Source organism: Syngnathoides biaculeatus, chromosome 19, assembly GCF_019802595.1.
Source record: "Syngnathoides biaculeatus isolate LvHL_M chromosome 19, ASM1980259v1, whole genome shotgun sequence".
Taxonomy (NCBI): domain Eukaryota; kingdom Metazoa; phylum Chordata; class Actinopteri; order Syngnathiformes; family Syngnathidae; genus Syngnathoides; species Syngnathoides biaculeatus.
Window position 1 is genome coordinate 17,508,784 of NC_084658.1, and position 17,064 is coordinate 17,525,847.

Genomic DNA, 17,064 nt, shown 5'->3' on the forward strand with positions numbered 1-17,064 from the left:
TCCGGACGGAGACCGGATCTGATTGTTATTCATCAGCGTCCCTCGAGCCTCACCGCATAAATGTCGTGATGATTGTGCTAAAAACTTCCTCGTTTGTGTTTTCAGACCTTCATAGTGCTGAACAAAGGCAAAGCCATCTTTCGCTTCAACGCCACGTCGGCGCTCTACTTCTTCAGCCCCTTCCACCCCGTGCGCGCCGTCGCCATCAGGATCCTGGTGCACTCATATCCTTGACGGTACGGTGGTGCCATTTACCATCAGGGATGACCTTTTCCATGCCAGACTTACAACTGAAGAAGGAAGTAGCACGTCCAACTTTGTCCGTCGACTCCACTTGTTTTTTTAACCGGAGTCGCTTACACTGATTTTGGCCACATGAGCTTTTACGGGAAAGACTCGACTGCAGTCAGCTGACGGCGAACATGACAGACATGACTTCACACCCAAAATCCTAAACCCCCGTCCCGCCCCACCACCCCCCCCCCCTCCCTCCGGTGTCCTCACCTCACACTCTATTCTTAGCAAACGCGGCGGCTGCCGCCGTTGAGAGATGGCGAGTCGGCGGACACGCCGCTGTTGTCGAGGGGGATAAGCGGGTGAAGAGGTCAGCGGCCGAGGCGCGGCGCCGCTCGGGGCGGGAGGGGGGGAGGCGTCCCGGTGAAGTGGACCCCTGGAGTTTTTGTGAGTGTTTGTGCGCCTTGGAGAGCCTTCTGGACTTTGGCCCACCAGCGCGGCGCCGCCGTGACAAGCTGTGGCGTGACTTGATGTGACACGCGCGCCGGCACACGCGCACGTATGGTTATTTGGCCAGTGTCACCTTTGATCCGGCTGCACCGCGGGCACCAGACGACAGACGGGCGCTCAGGTCAGACGCCCGGCGCCACGACAGAGAGCGCGTGCGCGCACGCACGCCAGGCAAAGCGCCATCAAAACATCCACGACTGGAAAATGCGAGGCTGCCGCGCAAACCGCTAGGCCTCCGTGCCGCCGGCAGGATGTCGTTCTTCGCGATAAAAGCGGAAAGCCGCCCCGCCGAGGCGCGGGCGGCTCAACGGCGTGGCGGCGACGGTGGCCCGGGAGCTCGCTGCCGGTGACCTGTCATTATGCCGCAATTAGCCGCCCGCTCGCGTTGTTTACGCGACGTGAACGAGTCTCGCGCGACAATTTGGTTCCCGCAATTAGCGTCGGTTTAGAGCGGGATTGACAGCTGGCACCGCCCACTTCGACCGCACGAGCCCCGAGGTAGGGGCGACGCCTGACGCGCGCATCAGCGTTGATTACGCAGCCGCCGCATCTGGGTGTGGCAAAACTGTGCCCCCTGACTGTCACTACTTGGGACATTGGAAAGTTGTACTCGTAGTGCATAGATGTCAACTAGGAATACAGTGTTCATATTAGTCATACATTAGTGTAAAGAAATTCGCGGCAAGATGCAATCAATTGTGCCAGTAGTGAGGCCGATGAGTGTACCAGTCCGTGGAGCGTTAGCAGGATGTCAAATAAATGCTCAACTGAATTTGTGCGCCGCTACGTGCTTTGTTGTCACTACGGGTAGGACGCAATAGCGCGACCAGTACTGATGTTGTTGTTGCTCCTTAACGCTGTCACGCTCTTCAGCTTGTTCATCATGTGCACCATCCTGACCAACTGCTGCTTCATGGCCATGTCGGAGCCCGCCGCCTGGGCCAAATACGTCGAGTGAGTACACGGCCGCCGTCCGCCATTCCACAATTTGCAAAAGTTTATCCCCCGCGTACATAGCACCCACCGATATGCTGTGAAAATGCTACAAAAGTCAAAAGTGCCCAAAAAATACTGAGCAAAATGATTCTTTTTGCTTTTGCAACGAGTCCAGGGTGTCCATCCTTCTCATTTGTCGCCGCCGGCCCGCAGGTACACGTTCACGGGCATCTACACCTTCGAGTCGCTCATCAAGATCTTGGCCAGGGGCTTCTGCGTGGGACCCTTCACCTTTCTGCGGGACCCCTGGAACTGGCTGGACTTCAGCGTCATCGTCATGGCGTGAGTGACGTTTGCGCCGCGTGCAGGAAAGCGAGCAAATCCTGCCGGTTCGAGTCACTGGCGCAGAAAGGCCCCTTGATGCTACGTTTTTTTACACTTTTATAGAAGGAAAGCTTAGTTATTACGTAAGCCGCAAACTTTGATTTACAAGACACAAAAAGAAGCTGCACGCAGATTGGTCGGGCTCCGCCAATGACTTTGGCTTTGCTAAATGTGAAAGTCATTTTACAAGCTGATAACGTTTGTTCCTTGGCGGTGAAAAACAAAGTTTGTCACATGAAAATGTTCAAACATGAATAGTCATGCTACATTTATTCTTAGAACCTGAACTTTATGACATTAGAATGCGACAACTCAACTCACAAATTTAGGTTTTTACGCTTCCAAACACGTACGCCTTCCGACGATCCTGAAATCAAAAGCGGCATTTTCGCACCGTGCGATCTTTCGTTTCCACGAGCCGTAAAGGCGGTCGGCCCCCGTTTGGCGTCACGCCGGCGGGAAACTTAGAACGAGAGCGAGTCAGCTGAGTGGCAAAATGGCCCCCGGGAGGGCACGGTGAGCGACGGGTCAGCGCCTCGGCCCCGCTGCTCCGAGGACCGGGGTTCGAGCCCCGGCCCCGCCAGTGCCGTTCTTTGCATGCGTGGCTTTTCCCTGATCAAAATCTCGGAGCTAATCACGTTGATTAGCGATCTGGTGGCAATCAATCAGGCAGAGCGAGCGAGACCCCCACCCGCCGCAGTCGCGTCACCCCCCCGGGCTCGGCCCACCGCTGTCGTATCTAATCAAGCGCCGTGTCTCCCCCCGCCGCCGAAATTGAAGCATCTTGATGAAAGCGCCCTCGCATCCGCCACCACATCTACGGTGCGGCGTCAGGTGACCGCCCGCCGCCCCCGCGGGGCAAAATGGCCGTTCTCAAGGACACCTGCCAGCGTGCATATCTGCCGCCTCCGGTGTGACACGTTGCCGCTCATCCTGACTGTAAAGAAATCAATTGCATTTGGGATGTGAATCATGCTACCTTTCAGCAAATATTCCAAAAAGTTCACTCAAGTGGAATTGGAGGAAATGTCCAAGCAGACTTCCCGACGTCTTCATTATTGTCGGCTGCCGACGCACGTCCTTGACCTGCGGGCCGACGGATCTTTAGCGCCACAGGGACACATAAGTCACATATTAGTGCACCCGCACTTACTGTGCCCCTGAAACGTCACCTCGAGCTTTATTAAAAACAGAGTGATGGTCAGTAAGTAGACACACCCCTCCGGACACACACACACACACACCGACTGACTGAGTGATGCTCTCGGCCCCTCCCACTGAGTCACAATTACCACGGTAACAGTGTCCTGCCCCCTCTTCTGCCTCCAATCACACTGCGTCGGCGTCACATGGCCGTAAAAGCGTTACGTGAGCGTCACGTGACGTCATCGCGTTAAAAACATTATACGTGAGGGTCACATGACGGCGATCGCCGTCCAATGGCGGCCGACGGCACACGACTTGATACGACAGTAATGTGCGTCGCACGGCGGCCGACGTCCCGTGCCGGTTTTCTCGGGCAGCGTTCCCCCGTGCACGCGGGTTGCCCCCGTCAAAGCTGCCGTCGGAAGCGCCCCCGTGGTGGAAAAGTCCCGCTCGACACGTTTGCATGGCACAAAAAAGTACAACGTGGAGCCTTGCGCCGGCTGGCCGGCACGGGCGCCGCGCCTAACGACCCCCCCCCCCACCCCCACCCCTCTTTCCACTGCCCCCCGCAACCCTGACGCTAATTCAATCAATCTGCCAGTCAAGGGGGAGAAATATGAGCGCTCCTCCAAGGCCGTTAGCCGCTAATCGCCGGCCACGTGAAAGAGAGCTAGTCGGCCGGACGCTCTCTGCGATTCCGCCGCATATTTTACATGAGAAAAACACGTCGAGTCGAAATTGGCCCGAGCTGCCAATGTTTGTGTGTTTCTGCTGGATGTGGCCTGCGATAGGCCGGCAAGCAGGTGAGGTTGGGGTGGGCCCCACCTGGCCCCGCCCCCTGCCCGCTATGGACAAAATGGATGGAAAAATGTCAACATCGTGACTTCCCGTCACCAAACGTAACCGGCGAAGTCGTCGATTGGGCACAGCTCCAAAAACTTCCAACCCGCATTTATCTTGATTGTGTTCATATGAAAAATAGATTGAAAAAATATTGCTTATCATCCACATGGTGATAATACCAAATTTTTTGGGCGCACGTTTGAAGAGGTCGCTTTTGAGCACGTCCGATTGACTCCGTTTGCTCGTTTGAATTCATTCATTTGAAGATGACGAAAGAAGAGACGTGTGAGAGTTCTGTTTTCTCTTCTTCTGTTGTCGTTATTGTCGCTGCTGCACGCACCACACTGCCCCCCACAGGCTGTTAACAGAGTTTATCAAAGTAGGAAACCTGCAGGCACTGAGAACCTTTCGAGTCCTGAGAGCCCTGAAAACCATCTCGGTCATCCCAGGTAAGACCGGCACTCGCGGAACCCGGCGGGCGGGGCTCGCCATCGCGGTGTGCTCGTAAACGTCTTCCTATGTCCGTCCCGTGTGTGTTAAGTCCCGACGCCACGCTTCCCACGCCCAAGGAGAATCCCTCCGGGGAGCGGAAGACAGGAAGTAGTCTCTTGAGCCATATCCTTGACATCCAGATTTCGGTCCACGTACTAGTACGCTCCTTGTGGTAGTCTTTTGCCCCCCCCCCCCCCCCCCCCCCCCCCCACTACTAGTGCTGCCACTATCGATCGACCTTACTCGTCAAACTGAGGGAAGCCGTTAATTGATAATAGAATGACTAGGCCACACTAGTCTTGCGAAGAATGCTTTTTGCACTACCAGTGGCACGAGCTCACCCATAAGTACACGGACCTCACGCTGGGTATCCAGGAAATGGGAAAAACTCCGGGCCCAGCTTTCCATGTCGTCGTGGCTCCAGGCGGCGACGCGTCCAATGGCGTCCGTGCGTCTTTGTGCGTCTGTGCGTGACGCCTTCTTGTGTGTCTTTGTGTTGTCTGGCCTCGTTGCAGATATGTCACTGAGTTTGTCGACCTGGGTAATGTGTCGGCCTTGCGGACGTTCAGGGTGCTGCGAGCGCTCAAAACCATCTCAGTCATCCCAGGTGAGCGCGCGACGCAAAACCGCCTCGTGGCAGCAAACGTACGCCGTGTCGCACGCTATCGTAGAACGCAGGACGCGAGTGGACATGCGAGGTCGAGAACGCGGCAGACAAAGGGCATCAGACCTGCACCTTGTGTTAAAGGGGACATATGATGGAGCTGAGCGGGACTTTGAAAAAGACCCCGAGATCCTGGAAAAGGAATGGATGCAGAGAAAATGGGCGCCATCAGTTCCTGAAGAAATTTCAAACAGGTCACCTTGACGTAGCGACACGGCAGCTACTTGGCCGCTAACGGAAAAAGTTGAACTTGCGTCCAGTTCCTCCAAATCTTCCAAAAGTTAAGAGTGCAATAGAAAAGATGTGCAAGCTGATGCAAGCTGACCTCTGGATGCTTCCACTGAGCATGTTAGCATAGAGCGCTAACAGCATGACTATAGCCAAAGTCGTAACAACAACAACAACAACACATTAATTAGTAATTAGAAAATCAAAAGATTAGCGTGCCGGTGATTGACTGCTGCCAGGCTTCTTCCTCCACGTTTTCTTCCTCTTTCCTTTTGTTCTTGGTCACCGTCCCGACTGCGTTTGTTTTGCTAGCTTGTGTGTGTGTGTGTGTGTGTGTGTTGTCGATTCATTCGGGTCGTCCGCAAAAGTTGACAGGAGGCCGATTGGCCCCATTCAACGTTTTGCTTCTGTTCGCTCGGCCGCCGTGCTCGTCTTTGGCCGCGTTTGGAATCGGCTCCTCATTCTGTACTCGCAGTATTTTTCTATAGTGGACCTTGATATGTTTTGTGAAACGTCGATTGAAATTCTCAAGAGTCGGGAACGAGCGCATGATTCCGAACGCGGCTTTCGATTGGTCGAATGCTCCGTTAGCCGCGCGGGGCGTTTCTGTGCGGTCCACTGAAAAGTTGACTCGTTGAACCGAATGGCCGTTAATTGCGTCGTGAATGAGAATGACATTGATTATAACGTTCCGTTAGTTCTAGCTGAAAATGAATACGAACTTTGCATTTTCAAGGCGTCTATTTTGTGATGTGTTGCTCTACTGCTGAGTCGTGGATTTTGTCTCGTGGCAAAAATCCAACAATAGCCCGGAAATGGCAATGAAATGTTTTTAGGTTACGATATTTGGCCTCCGCCGTCCAAATATCGTAACCTTTCTGCTTTCTTGTGAACACACTGGGACTGTTTGATGGACTTGTTACCATGGCGCTGAGTGTTGCTGACACACGTCTGTAGCGCCAAACTACTCCAAAAAGCGCTGCTTGTCGTATTTTTGGGTTGTCAGAATCACTTCTGTTGGCATTTTATTCTCTTATGGGCTTGGAAAAAATAGCTATGATGATGTTGTTTAACGTGAACGTCGTACGTTAGTATTTTGGAGGATAATGATTGAAATCGGTAAAGTTTAGTGCTGCTATGAAGGATTCTGGATAGGATCCTTTGATGAAGGTTGCTTACAAGAAAAAGTGCCAAAGGTGGTTTAAAGTTTGCATGCAAGCGTTTGCTTTTTTTCCTTCTAATTTTTCTTTTAATTTTAAATGGCCTTTTTAAAAAATACTTCCAGGTTAAGGCTCGTGCAAATGGCAAAAAAAAAAAAAAAAAATTGCCCCAATTGGTTGTCGGTTCTCACCTCTCTTGCTGCACGTTCCAACTGTTTGCGACCGATTGAGCGAGCGATTCCCGGTTGTTGCGCGACTATTTGTTGTGAGCGCGACCCGTTGCCGTGAGCGCCGAGCGGCAGGCTAACGCCGCGCTCCGTCCGTAAGGCCTGAAGACCATCGTGGGCGCTCTGATCCAGTCGGTGAAGAAGCTGGCCGACGTGATGATCCTGACCGTCTTCTGCCTGAGCGTCTTCGCCCTCATCGGCCTTCAGCTCTTCATGGGGAACCTCCGTCAGAAGTGCGTCCGCAGCACGCTGCACTGCGTCAACGGCAGCCTGCCCGCCGACGCCTCCTTCGTCTGCAACAACAGGACTTGGACGTCCATGAGGCACTTCGTCGCCCACGAGGGTGAGAGAGCATACCAAAAAGTTTTAAGAAATTCTTTCGCTGCGGCTTCAAATCAGTTGCTCGATTTGGGAGTCTGCTTCAAAATGAGTTAAGGACGTATTCCCCAGTCCAGGCGGTCGCGTGTGACGTTTGTGGTTCTGGTGGAGCGCTGGGCTGCCGTCCCCCCCCCCCCACCTCACCTCACCTCAGCTCACCTCACCTCACCTCACCCCACCCCACCTCGTTGCGTTTCTGGTTGCTAATGCGGCCGGATGCTAATGCGGCTTCTATTTGCGTCTCTGTCCATCACAAATCAACAAAGCAAACAAACCAACAAACAAACAAACGAGGCAGCGAGCGTCCCCGCAGGCGTCCGTATCGACCCTCTAAAAGCTGCCGTGAAATCCGAGAGCGCGGCCGCCACGTGTTGATCAATAGCCGGCAACATCCAGCTCGCTTGTCCTTCCACAATAAAAGTGCTCTTCTGGCATGAGAGCCATTTCTTTTCCTTGACACGCACGATAAAAGCCGTCTTTTCACATCATGGAAAGTTTGTCGACGTCATCCTTCCTTGAACCGCCACGATTAAAGTTAGGTGTTAGATGTTAAAAAAAAATAATAGTATTCTGCAGAACACAAAAGCACAAGTATATAAGAGCCTGTCCCACCACAATAAAAGCCATCTAGTATCTCGTCCAGCTGCAATAAAAGTCGACTTTTACAGTTATGTAAAATTTGTTTTGATGACGATTTGCTACAGTGTTCATCACCTTAAATATGAAATATCTTGTCCTTGCAGTGTATACAATAAAATATCGGTTGAAGGTGATTTGCAAATGCAGCGATTTTCAAACTGCAAATTTTTCAGCACCACCCCTCTCGCTTGAAAACGGCATCACGCTCGCTTTCTATGTCCTACCTGGAAACGGCTACAGTGGAACTTTTAGCTTTTTTTTTTTTTTTGCCTTCCGACATGGCACTTGTCCCGCCACCACGATAAAAGTTGTCTTTGAGCATTATCTCAAGTTTGTTTCAACACAGCAGCACGTCCCGCCGCAATAAAAGTCTTCCTTTGGCTTCATGGAGCATAATGGACATGTTTGTGCCTGGGAAGATGGAACTTTTCTTTTTTTTTTTTTGCTCCCCTGATTACTTTTACGTGGGATGGATGTTGTGTGTCCGCGTCTGTGCGCGTATGCTGAATAAAAGATGAGCGCGCTGAAAGTTGTTCCCATAAGGCGAGTGGAGGGAAATGTCAAGCTAGCTTTGAAGGTCAGAGTTTGGCGTCTCCTTACGCAACAGCGCCCCACACGGGAACCGCTTTTTACGATCAAACGCCGCTTCCTCCGCGTCTGAATCGCCAGCCCACTCGCGCCGGGCGGACGCAGACGCAGACGCCGTTGGGCAAAACCGCCGCGTTTGGCCGCGACTTGTTTGCTCTTCCTTTTCCAAAAGAAAAAGTGCACTTAGCGGATCGGCCCGAGAGCTGCCAACACTTTTTGGGTCACCTTTAGCCCTCCCGTGGGCTTTCGACTCATTGAAACTGCTTAAAAGACCCTTTCGAAATATTCCTTAGCGCTCGCTCTGTTGAAATGTGACGCCGTCGTACGTGAAAAGAAAAAGAAGAGAGAAAGAAAGAAGGCCTACTGGGTTCATGCTAACATGGAAAATGAAACGCTGCACGTCAGGACAATGCCAAACTTTTAAACTATCACCACACACAAAGAGAATAAAGGGTGCATCAATTCATTGATTAATCATTTTTCGATAAACCGTCAATCATTTCGAGACCTTGTTTGATGATCTTGAAATTTCAGCCTCTTGAGAGTAAACGTTCTCCCAATTTTTAATCATCCACCATCTTTGTATGTTTTTTGTTTTGTTTTGTTTTTTACAAACATTTGCTTTTAGAAAAATTATAGACATTTTTGCCAGTTTTGTGACTGGTGTGACCGAGCGACTTCTTTCTTTTGGCAGACAACTTTTACAAGGTGGAAGGGGCCAAGGATGCGCTGATCTGCGGCAACAGCAGCGACGCGGGGTGAGTTCGCGTCGGCTTCACGTGTCGCTCGAAATAACATTTAAAAAAGGAGATTTTGTGACAAACGGGTGCGAGTGCGCCACGCCGCGGGGTCACGTGACGGGGGCCGTCACCGAGGACGGCGATCGCCACTGTGTTGACGCCGAGAGCGGGAAGATGACACTCGGACTGACACCGCTACCAGAGCGGCGTCGCGACGGGCCGCCTCCGGCTAGCTGGCGGAGCGCGCCGCGTCAAAGCATCTCGGGATGCTAACACGTAGCTCGCGGGCTAACGCGGACCGAGGTTCAGGTGAGGCGAGGCGGAAAGGAAGATGGATCGAGGGCGAGATCAATCTGCCAGGAAAGCACTGACAAGAAGGTGGCTACCGTATTAGCGACATGAGCAAGATCAAAACGGGGGTCGAGCAACAAGGAGCCACCGTGAAAGAAGATGGAAACAAAAAAGAAAAACAGAAAAAGAGTCATTAGTGACGCAATGAAGTCGATTGTGAAAATGTTTGGGTTAGGCGTGACGATGATGAAGGAACAAGAGCGAGCCAGCGTGGAGGTGACGAGGAAGAAGAGCAGATGGCGGCGAGTGGAGCAAAACAGATGGAGCCAAAGGAACCAAAGAAGAGAAGAATACGACTCAATTGTCCTTTTACGGGCGGGCGAGGTGCCGGCCAGCGCGGCACCCTAGTGGTTAGCGTCTGCTTCGCAGCTGTCGGCTCCCGCTTTCCGGTTTAACACGTTAGCCACTAATTAGTCGTCCGGCTGGACCGACGCCCTCTAGTGGCCGGTCCACAAGGTCGGCATTGGCCGTGTTGATGATGATGTTGTGACCACGGCAACGGCCACCAACAAACGCGCTCGTGTTGCTGCAAAGACCTCGTCACGTGTCGCCGCGCTCGACCACTGGCGACAGTGACGCTGATTTCGCCGCCGGCCAGCGCGGCACCCTAGTGGTTAGCGTCTGCTTCGCAGCTGTCGGCTCCCGCTTTCCGGTTTAACACGTTAGCCACTAATTAGTCGTCCGGCTGGACCGACGCCCTCTAGTGGCCGGTCCACAAAGTCGGCATTGGCCGTGTTGATGATGATGTTGTGACCACGGCAACGGCCATCAACAAACGCGCTCGTGTTGCTGCAAAGACCTCGTCACGTGTCGCCGCGCTCGACCACTGGCGACAGTGACGCTGATCTCGCCGCGTGCGCGCCAGGCTGCCGCAGCCACCCCGAGGGCAAAGGTCACTGAGCTGAGCCGCTGTGACACACTCGCTGCGACCGCCGGCTGAGCTCGGCGCTGATTTGTCGTCGTCATCGTCGTTGTCATCAACTTCCTTGTCGTCATCATCCTCATTGCCATCGTCATCGTCGTTGTCATCGTTCTAACGGTCACGGATTACGTAAATGAGCCTCCGCGGCGCCGGTGACTGTGGGCGAGAGGCGGGTCACCCTGGACGGCTCCTAACGGGCAAACATCGGGCGAAATATCGAATCTGTGGGCGTGGCTGATGACCAAAGACTGGCAGTTTTGCGGGCGTGGCGAGAGAGAAGAGGCTGTAATGGCCGTTCGGTTTTGGGGCGCTCGGGCCTTCTTTGTCACGCTGGAGACGGAGGAAAAAGATGGCCTAGGCGGCGAACCTTCCTGGGACGCGTATTCGTCGTTGTGTCGGGCACCTTCTCTGCCTTTATGTGTGTGCGCACATGAGTATGCGTGCGAGTGTGTTCATAAAGTTCCCAGCTTGCACTTGTACCTTCAAACATTATGTTAAAAGCTACACAGATCAATAACTTAACTGCAACACCAAAACATTTTTCTAAATGGTTGTTGATTTCTATTGTGCGCGTGTGCCGCGTGCACCGCCAGCTCGGCGGGAGTCGAACCACGTGACGTCTGTTGCGTCTACGGCCAAACGCGCCAAAGAGGCTTCCACCGCGCTCTGCGGGGCTCCGTGTGCGTGCGTGCGTGCGCACAAAAAGAATTCAGCACTTGTAAGCCTCCAGTATACTGGATTTAGGATTTCTTTGTCTTTCTATTTTTCCCTCGACAGCAAAAAGTGCGTTGTGGCAAATTTCTCGTCAGAAAAGCAGTACTAGTACACCCGCAAGCAGCACTAGTAGCAATATTCTTTCCTGTATAAGCAGCAATTGGCGCTGAAGTACTTGTAGCGTTAGCTGCACTAGCAATCGGAGATGGACCACCATCAATATCAGGTGGTGGTACCACTTGAATTAGTATCAGTACTAATACCGGTACCGGTACCAATACCAATACCAGGACCTGTACTAGGACAGGTTGCCGTACCAATAAGAATACCGGTATCGGTAGAGGTCACGGAGGTGCGGCAGGGCATGCTGGGAAAGCGCAGGACAAGCGTGATAAGGTTTCGTCTCGTCCCGCTCGGGGAAAATCAAATCCAATTTGATTTGAAAGCGTCAAAGTGAAACGTAAAACTTTAAGTGGCGTCCCGACTTTTTTTTTTAGGAACAAAACGCCCGCCGGAGGAACCGCCGCCGTCCAGAAGCGGGTGTATTTCCAGGGTGGCGTGTGAGAGCCAGACACAAACGTGCTAACCAACCAGTTAGCACTTAGCTGGCAGACGTCGGGATGACACGCGCGTACGGATACGCTCCTGTTTGGGTGTGCACGTGCGCATGTGTCTATGTGTGCGTTTTCATTAGCGTGCCCAAAGCTCGGTGACCCACGATGTCTTTCAAAAAGAATGCTAGCACGCTAGCATTAGCACGTGTCGACCCGGTGTCGGGTGACCTTTCAAACGTTTTTCCCACTTTCACCTTCCAGCTCAGCAGCTTGGCCGAGGTCAGAGGTCGTCAAGTCCCTCAGGGGGGCGGTCAAGGGCGGGACGGGCCGGTGTTGAATGTCTGGCGAGTCACATCATCGTCGCCGGCCGCTCCCGGAATAGATGCTGGAGCCGGGGGGCGGAGTCAGACACCTTAGCGCCGCTTTGATGCTAATGCTAATGCGTGAGTGGCAGGCTCTAACAAGCGCACGCGACTCGGTTAGCATTGGGGGAATGCGTGTGATGACTGAGCACAAACACACGCACGCACAGACATTTTGTTCAAACACCCCCCCCCCCCCCCCCCATCAAAGGTGGCACAAAACAATCTCCCCCGGCAACTAGCGGAGGGATACGGTTGCCATAGTGACGCTAAGTACTGGCTTCCTCCCAGGCTTCAGTTTACCTGAATGTTATAATTGAAGGTGTGTGTGCGCTGAAGGCAAACGGAATGGCAGGGGAACACACACACAGGACGAATGGGCCCAACGTCTTTTGTCTTTGAGTCCATCTGTCTTTGTCTCCCAACTTTTACACAATTTATCAACAATCATCTCCTCGTGAACTTTGACCTCTTCTTTCACATTCCATTCTGAAGACCAATTTGAAGCATTTATGCGTGTGGTGTGATGCGGGTCTGAAATGCCCCAGCGGGGCCTCGGACTCACACGCACACCCGTGTGGACACGCCCTCTCGTCGGCGTTTTCCGGATCCCTGACGGCCACTTTGGGTGTCCTCGAGGTAGCGAGCGCACACGCCGGAGCCATCAGAGCCGCTCGCACGCCGCCGCGTCGACGCCACGGCTCCGCTCCGGGTGTGTGTCAGTCTCAGCGTCGTCAAGTTGACAGCGGACGACCGATTAGTCACATTGTGTTTGGGAGTGTGTGCGTGCAACCCCCCCCCCCCCCCCCCCCCCCCGCGACGTTTGTTATGTCAGCAGGTTAGCGTATCGTGTTAGCATCGACGTTGCGTTGCTCGAGTCGCCCGGGCTCTGAAAGTCCATTTGCATCGATCGCCGCGGCGCTTTTTATTATCGCATTAAGACGGACGGACGGCTCGTCACCGGCAGGCCTCGGCGTTACTCGACCGACTTGTCGGCCCTCGAACCCCCGGAAAGCAGAGGCTCGTCCGTTCGTATCCCGTCGGACGTCGGCGGAGAAGGGCGGCCGTGCTTCCGTCAGACTGCTACACAATTAGCTGGACTGCGAAATTGTCAATCATCTTTGAGTGTCTACAAAAGGGTGACATACAGTATATAAGTGTACTGCATTGTCATTACTATTGTGATTTGTGCTTGAGCAGGCCACATTTCTTGACATCCAGCTTAAAAGTTGAAGTTGTGCAATGCGTTTTGTCCTCTTCAGTAAGACAAGTGAGTGCACACCTAGTCGAAGACCTAGTAACAGACTGGTAACAACAGCTACAACTTAACCTAATTACAAGTAGCGTTAATCTGCTCTCCGCTGCCCCCCATAAAATCTCACAATTTTTCGCCCTTTATATGTGAGTATTGTTGTCTGTCTAGATGTGTTGCTCCGCCATCTGTGGTCCGTGCACCACAACTCCTGAAGCTAATTGTTAGCATGTTGTTTTCTAACGTATGTTATCCTTAAGCGAGCAGGGCCTTTTCTTTGGGCGGTTGTTTACTTGTTTTAACGGCACAACTCAGTTTGTTTGAAGCTCAGTTTTCAGGTAAACCTGAGCTGGCAGCGGCATTAAAGGAGCTTCTTTTTCTTTCCACAAAGTGTTTCATGTTTGCCCAGCTGCCGCTGCTGCTTACGGTGAAGTGATTTGAACAGGAATTGGATAATGAGGAGTACCGAACGCGAACGATCGTCATCCTCAGCCAACGAAATGTTGTCGTGCCGCAGGAAGTGTCCCGACGGTTTCGAGTGCCTGAAGGCGGGACGCAACCCCAACTACGGCTACACCAGTTTCGACACCTTCGGCTGGGCCTTCCTGTCGCTCTTCCGCCTCATGACTCAGGACTACTGGGAGAACCTCTACCACCAGGTACCGTTAGCGGCGGGCTCCCGCGCCAGCCGCACGCTCGGCGCTAAACGTGGGCCGTGTGCAGACGCTGCGCTCGGCCGGGAAGACCTACATGGTGTTCTTCGTGGTGGTCATCTTCCTGGGCTCCTTCTACCTGGTCAATCTCATCCTGGCCGTGGTGGCCATGGCCTACGAGGAGCAGAACCAGGCCACCATCGCCGAGGCCTGCCAGAAGGAGCGCGAGTTCCAGCTGGCCGTCGAGCGGCTCAAGAAGGAGCAGCAGGTAGCTTGGCCCGCGAGCGGTGGCGCTTCCTGCTTTCACTCCGGACCCCCCATCTGGATCAAAAGAATCCCCATTTTGAATTCACAGGGGTTGTTGAATTTCACGTAACCTGTATGACTAAAGTTGATCTGGCTCAGTCAGATCCCGATCCCAAATTTTAGGACGGGCAGATCCGGATCACCGGTGCTGTAAATTACACCGGCCAGTTAGAATCCGATTGAGACCGCATTCAAACGCGTCACCGATGGTGTTCCGCTCCACCAATGTCGCCTTACTTGTGTTCGGTGTTCGGTTCCCATTCAGTGACGGCGTCGTCCGTGTCTGTATTCGCCCTGCGACCGACCGGCGACCAGTTCAGGGTGTAGTCCGCCTTTGGGCTGCGATAGATGGACTAACCGCGGTTGAAAATGGAAGGTTGGATCACAGTAGCCAAAATAGAGGGCGGAATTCATCCCAGATGGTGGTCGCAGGGGTTTCCCATTCTATTCTGTGACAACGAGGCACTCTAAAGGGCGTTTAAAACTTGAGGCTTACCTCCTACCGCCAGGTTTCCGCACAAAAAGCCCCGGACTCGGACTTGGACTCTGTGACGTCGCCGGAGGCGTCTCCCTTGGGCCCTCCGCTGGACGAGCGGCGGCGGAGTCAGGCGCTGGTGGGCGTGGCCGACGTGGAGGCTAACCTATCGGAGGAGCGGCTGCTGCAGGCCGACGGGACGGAGGGCACCAAGGTGAGGACCCCGAGGAGAGAGTGGCACTGCTCCAGAATCGGAATCAGCTTTATTGGCTAAGCCGCACATGAAGCGTCTTCTTGCTAACCCACTTGCGCGGGCGCGCTAAATGATGAATACTGCGTTCCGAGAGGAAATTACGAAAAGAATCCAATTTTGGGATCGGGAACGTGGGCCGCGTTTGAAGACTCGGCAGCTAATGGGCGCGCACCCTCGTCCCTTCCCAGCCCCTCCACCCGCCGCCGGCCCGATCTTTCTCCACCAGAACGCGGCGGAGCAGCCAGGTGTCGTCCATCTTCAATTTCCGGCTGAGGGGCCGCGGCTCGGAGGCGGAGACGGCCGACGACGGCTACGGCGCGCCGTGCGACCCGGCGGACGGCGTCCGGAGCCGCACGTACAGCGGCGGCACCTTTGGAGGAATCCTGACCCAACAGCGACCCGCGCGCCGCCCCAGCACCTACAGCGCCGCCAGCAGGGGCTCGCAGGTAGCGCGCCGGTCAGGGGAAGCGTCGCTTCTGGGTCCCCCCCAAGCCCCGAGAGTCAACGAGCGATATTTATCAGCTGGTGTTCCTTTTCAGTAAAAGGGAAAATACTGGCGGCCAAATTTTGAAAAATGTGAAAAATTTAAAGTTGTTCTCTTATCACATTAGTTCAAAAACCAAAAAGAGCAAACGCCAAAATGCAGCAAATAGCCGAATGTTGTTGATGGTCGTCCGTCATCAGGCGACACGATCCTGAACTGTCCAGACGCAGCCTTCTCTGATATTAACCAGAAAATTTTGAAAAATTTGAAGTTGTTCTATCATCACATTAGTTCAAAAACCAAAAAGAGCAAACGCCAAAATGCAGCAAATAGCCGAATGTTGTTGATGGTCGTCCGTCATCAGGCGACACGATCCTGAACTGTCCAGACGCAGCCTTCTCTGATATTAACCAGAAAATTTTGAAAAATTTGAAGTTGTTCTATCATCACATTAGTTCAAAAACCAAAAAGAGCAAACGCCAAAATGCAGCAAATAGCCGAATGTTGTTGATGGTCGTCCGTCATCAGGCGACACGATCCTGAACTGTCCAGACGCAGCCTTCTCTGATATTAACCAGATGTTTGCTTTTCAGGTATTTTATCCCAGCCTGAACATCAACGGGAAGCTTTTCGTTGCCATGGACCACAACGGGGTGGTCTCGCCGCCGCCGCCGCCGGCGCCGCAGGGGCAGCTGGCTGCCGGCATCATGGAGAAGGTCAAGGAGGAAAGCGTGAGTGGGCGGCACAGAGCGCATCCGTCCGAATTATGAATCGGCACTTTGCATAGCTGCGCTCTGATATCATGAGCTAAATGCGCACACGCCTGCCAGCTCCGATAAGAGGAAACGCACGCGAGCCTCGTGGTTTGCGGGGTCAAAGGTGAAACTGAAGCTGACGTTGGACGAGCTGTCAATTAAGGTGGCCACGCCCCCTGCGCTCCACTCAGCCGTTTGGACTTGATTCGGTTTTGTTGACGCAGCGTTAAACGTTTTAAAAGTTGAAATATTAGTGGCTAGTGTTCCAAAAATTGGGCCAGGACTCGGCCCGGGGTGACGACGGTGGAGAGCGGCCGCGTGCCGGCGACGAGCTTCCGTCCCGACGCTCGCGCCCGAGCCGCGGTTGCCGCGCAAATGTTACCATGGCGACGTGACGGGCCGCCGAGCGGAGGCAAAGCGGCGCTTTTGTAGCCGGCCTCCCCGACGGCGGGCGGGCCGGACGGGGGCGGCCGTGGGAGGGGACCTTCGGTAACCTCCGGGACGCCGCGTCTTGCGCTCGCCAAATCAAAAAGAAGAAGAAAAGCCAGCATAGCGCACACTTTGCAATAAATCTCATTAATGAAATGGGGGGGGGGGGGGCGCGGGGGGGCTGACACAGGCGAGCGCCAAATGTCCTCAGGTTGTGTGTGTACCTAATCAAGTGGCCACACGCAGCGATTGCCCTGAATCAGCCATCGCCTGCTTATCTTGACCCCCACCCTCTAAACGCACACAAGCGCACATAAAAGAGGGGGTGTGTTTGTGTATCATGCCGTCACCACGGCAACAGGATGAAGCCCCCCCCCACCCCACC

General features: G+C 53.7%; 1 protein-coding gene across 7 annotated transcripts in view; it reads left to right on the forward strand.

Moving 5' to 3' along the window:
* The window catches only part of LOC133492611 (sodium channel protein type 4 subunit alpha B-like), a 51,901-nt gene that overhangs the window by 17,149 nt on the left and 17,688 nt on the right, over positions 1–17,064 (forward strand). For 5 of the 7 annotated variants that reach the window (XM_061805057.1, XM_061805050.1, XM_061805051.1 and 2 more), the window contains 11 exons: positions 106–223; positions 1,608–1,698; positions 1,894–2,022; positions 5,061–5,152; positions 6,925–7,167; positions 9,124–9,187; positions 13,842–13,983; positions 14,048–14,245; positions 14,793–14,972; positions 15,200–15,457; positions 16,089–16,226. In XM_061805057.1, coding sequence (XP_061661041.1) covers positions 106–223; positions 1,608–1,698; positions 1,894–2,022; positions 5,061–5,152; positions 6,925–7,167; positions 9,124–9,187; positions 13,842–13,983; positions 14,048–14,245; positions 14,793–14,972; positions 15,200–15,457; positions 16,089–16,226 — 1,653 coding nt within the window. Of the gene's footprint in view, positions 1–105; positions 224–1,607; positions 1,699–1,893; positions 2,023–4,410; positions 4,503–5,060; positions 5,153–6,924; positions 7,168–9,123; positions 9,188–13,841; positions 13,984–14,047; positions 14,246–14,792; positions 14,973–15,199; positions 15,458–16,088; positions 16,227–17,064 lie in introns of those variants that run through there. The other 2 variants (XM_061805053.1, XM_061805055.1) reach the window with 2 other exon arrangements.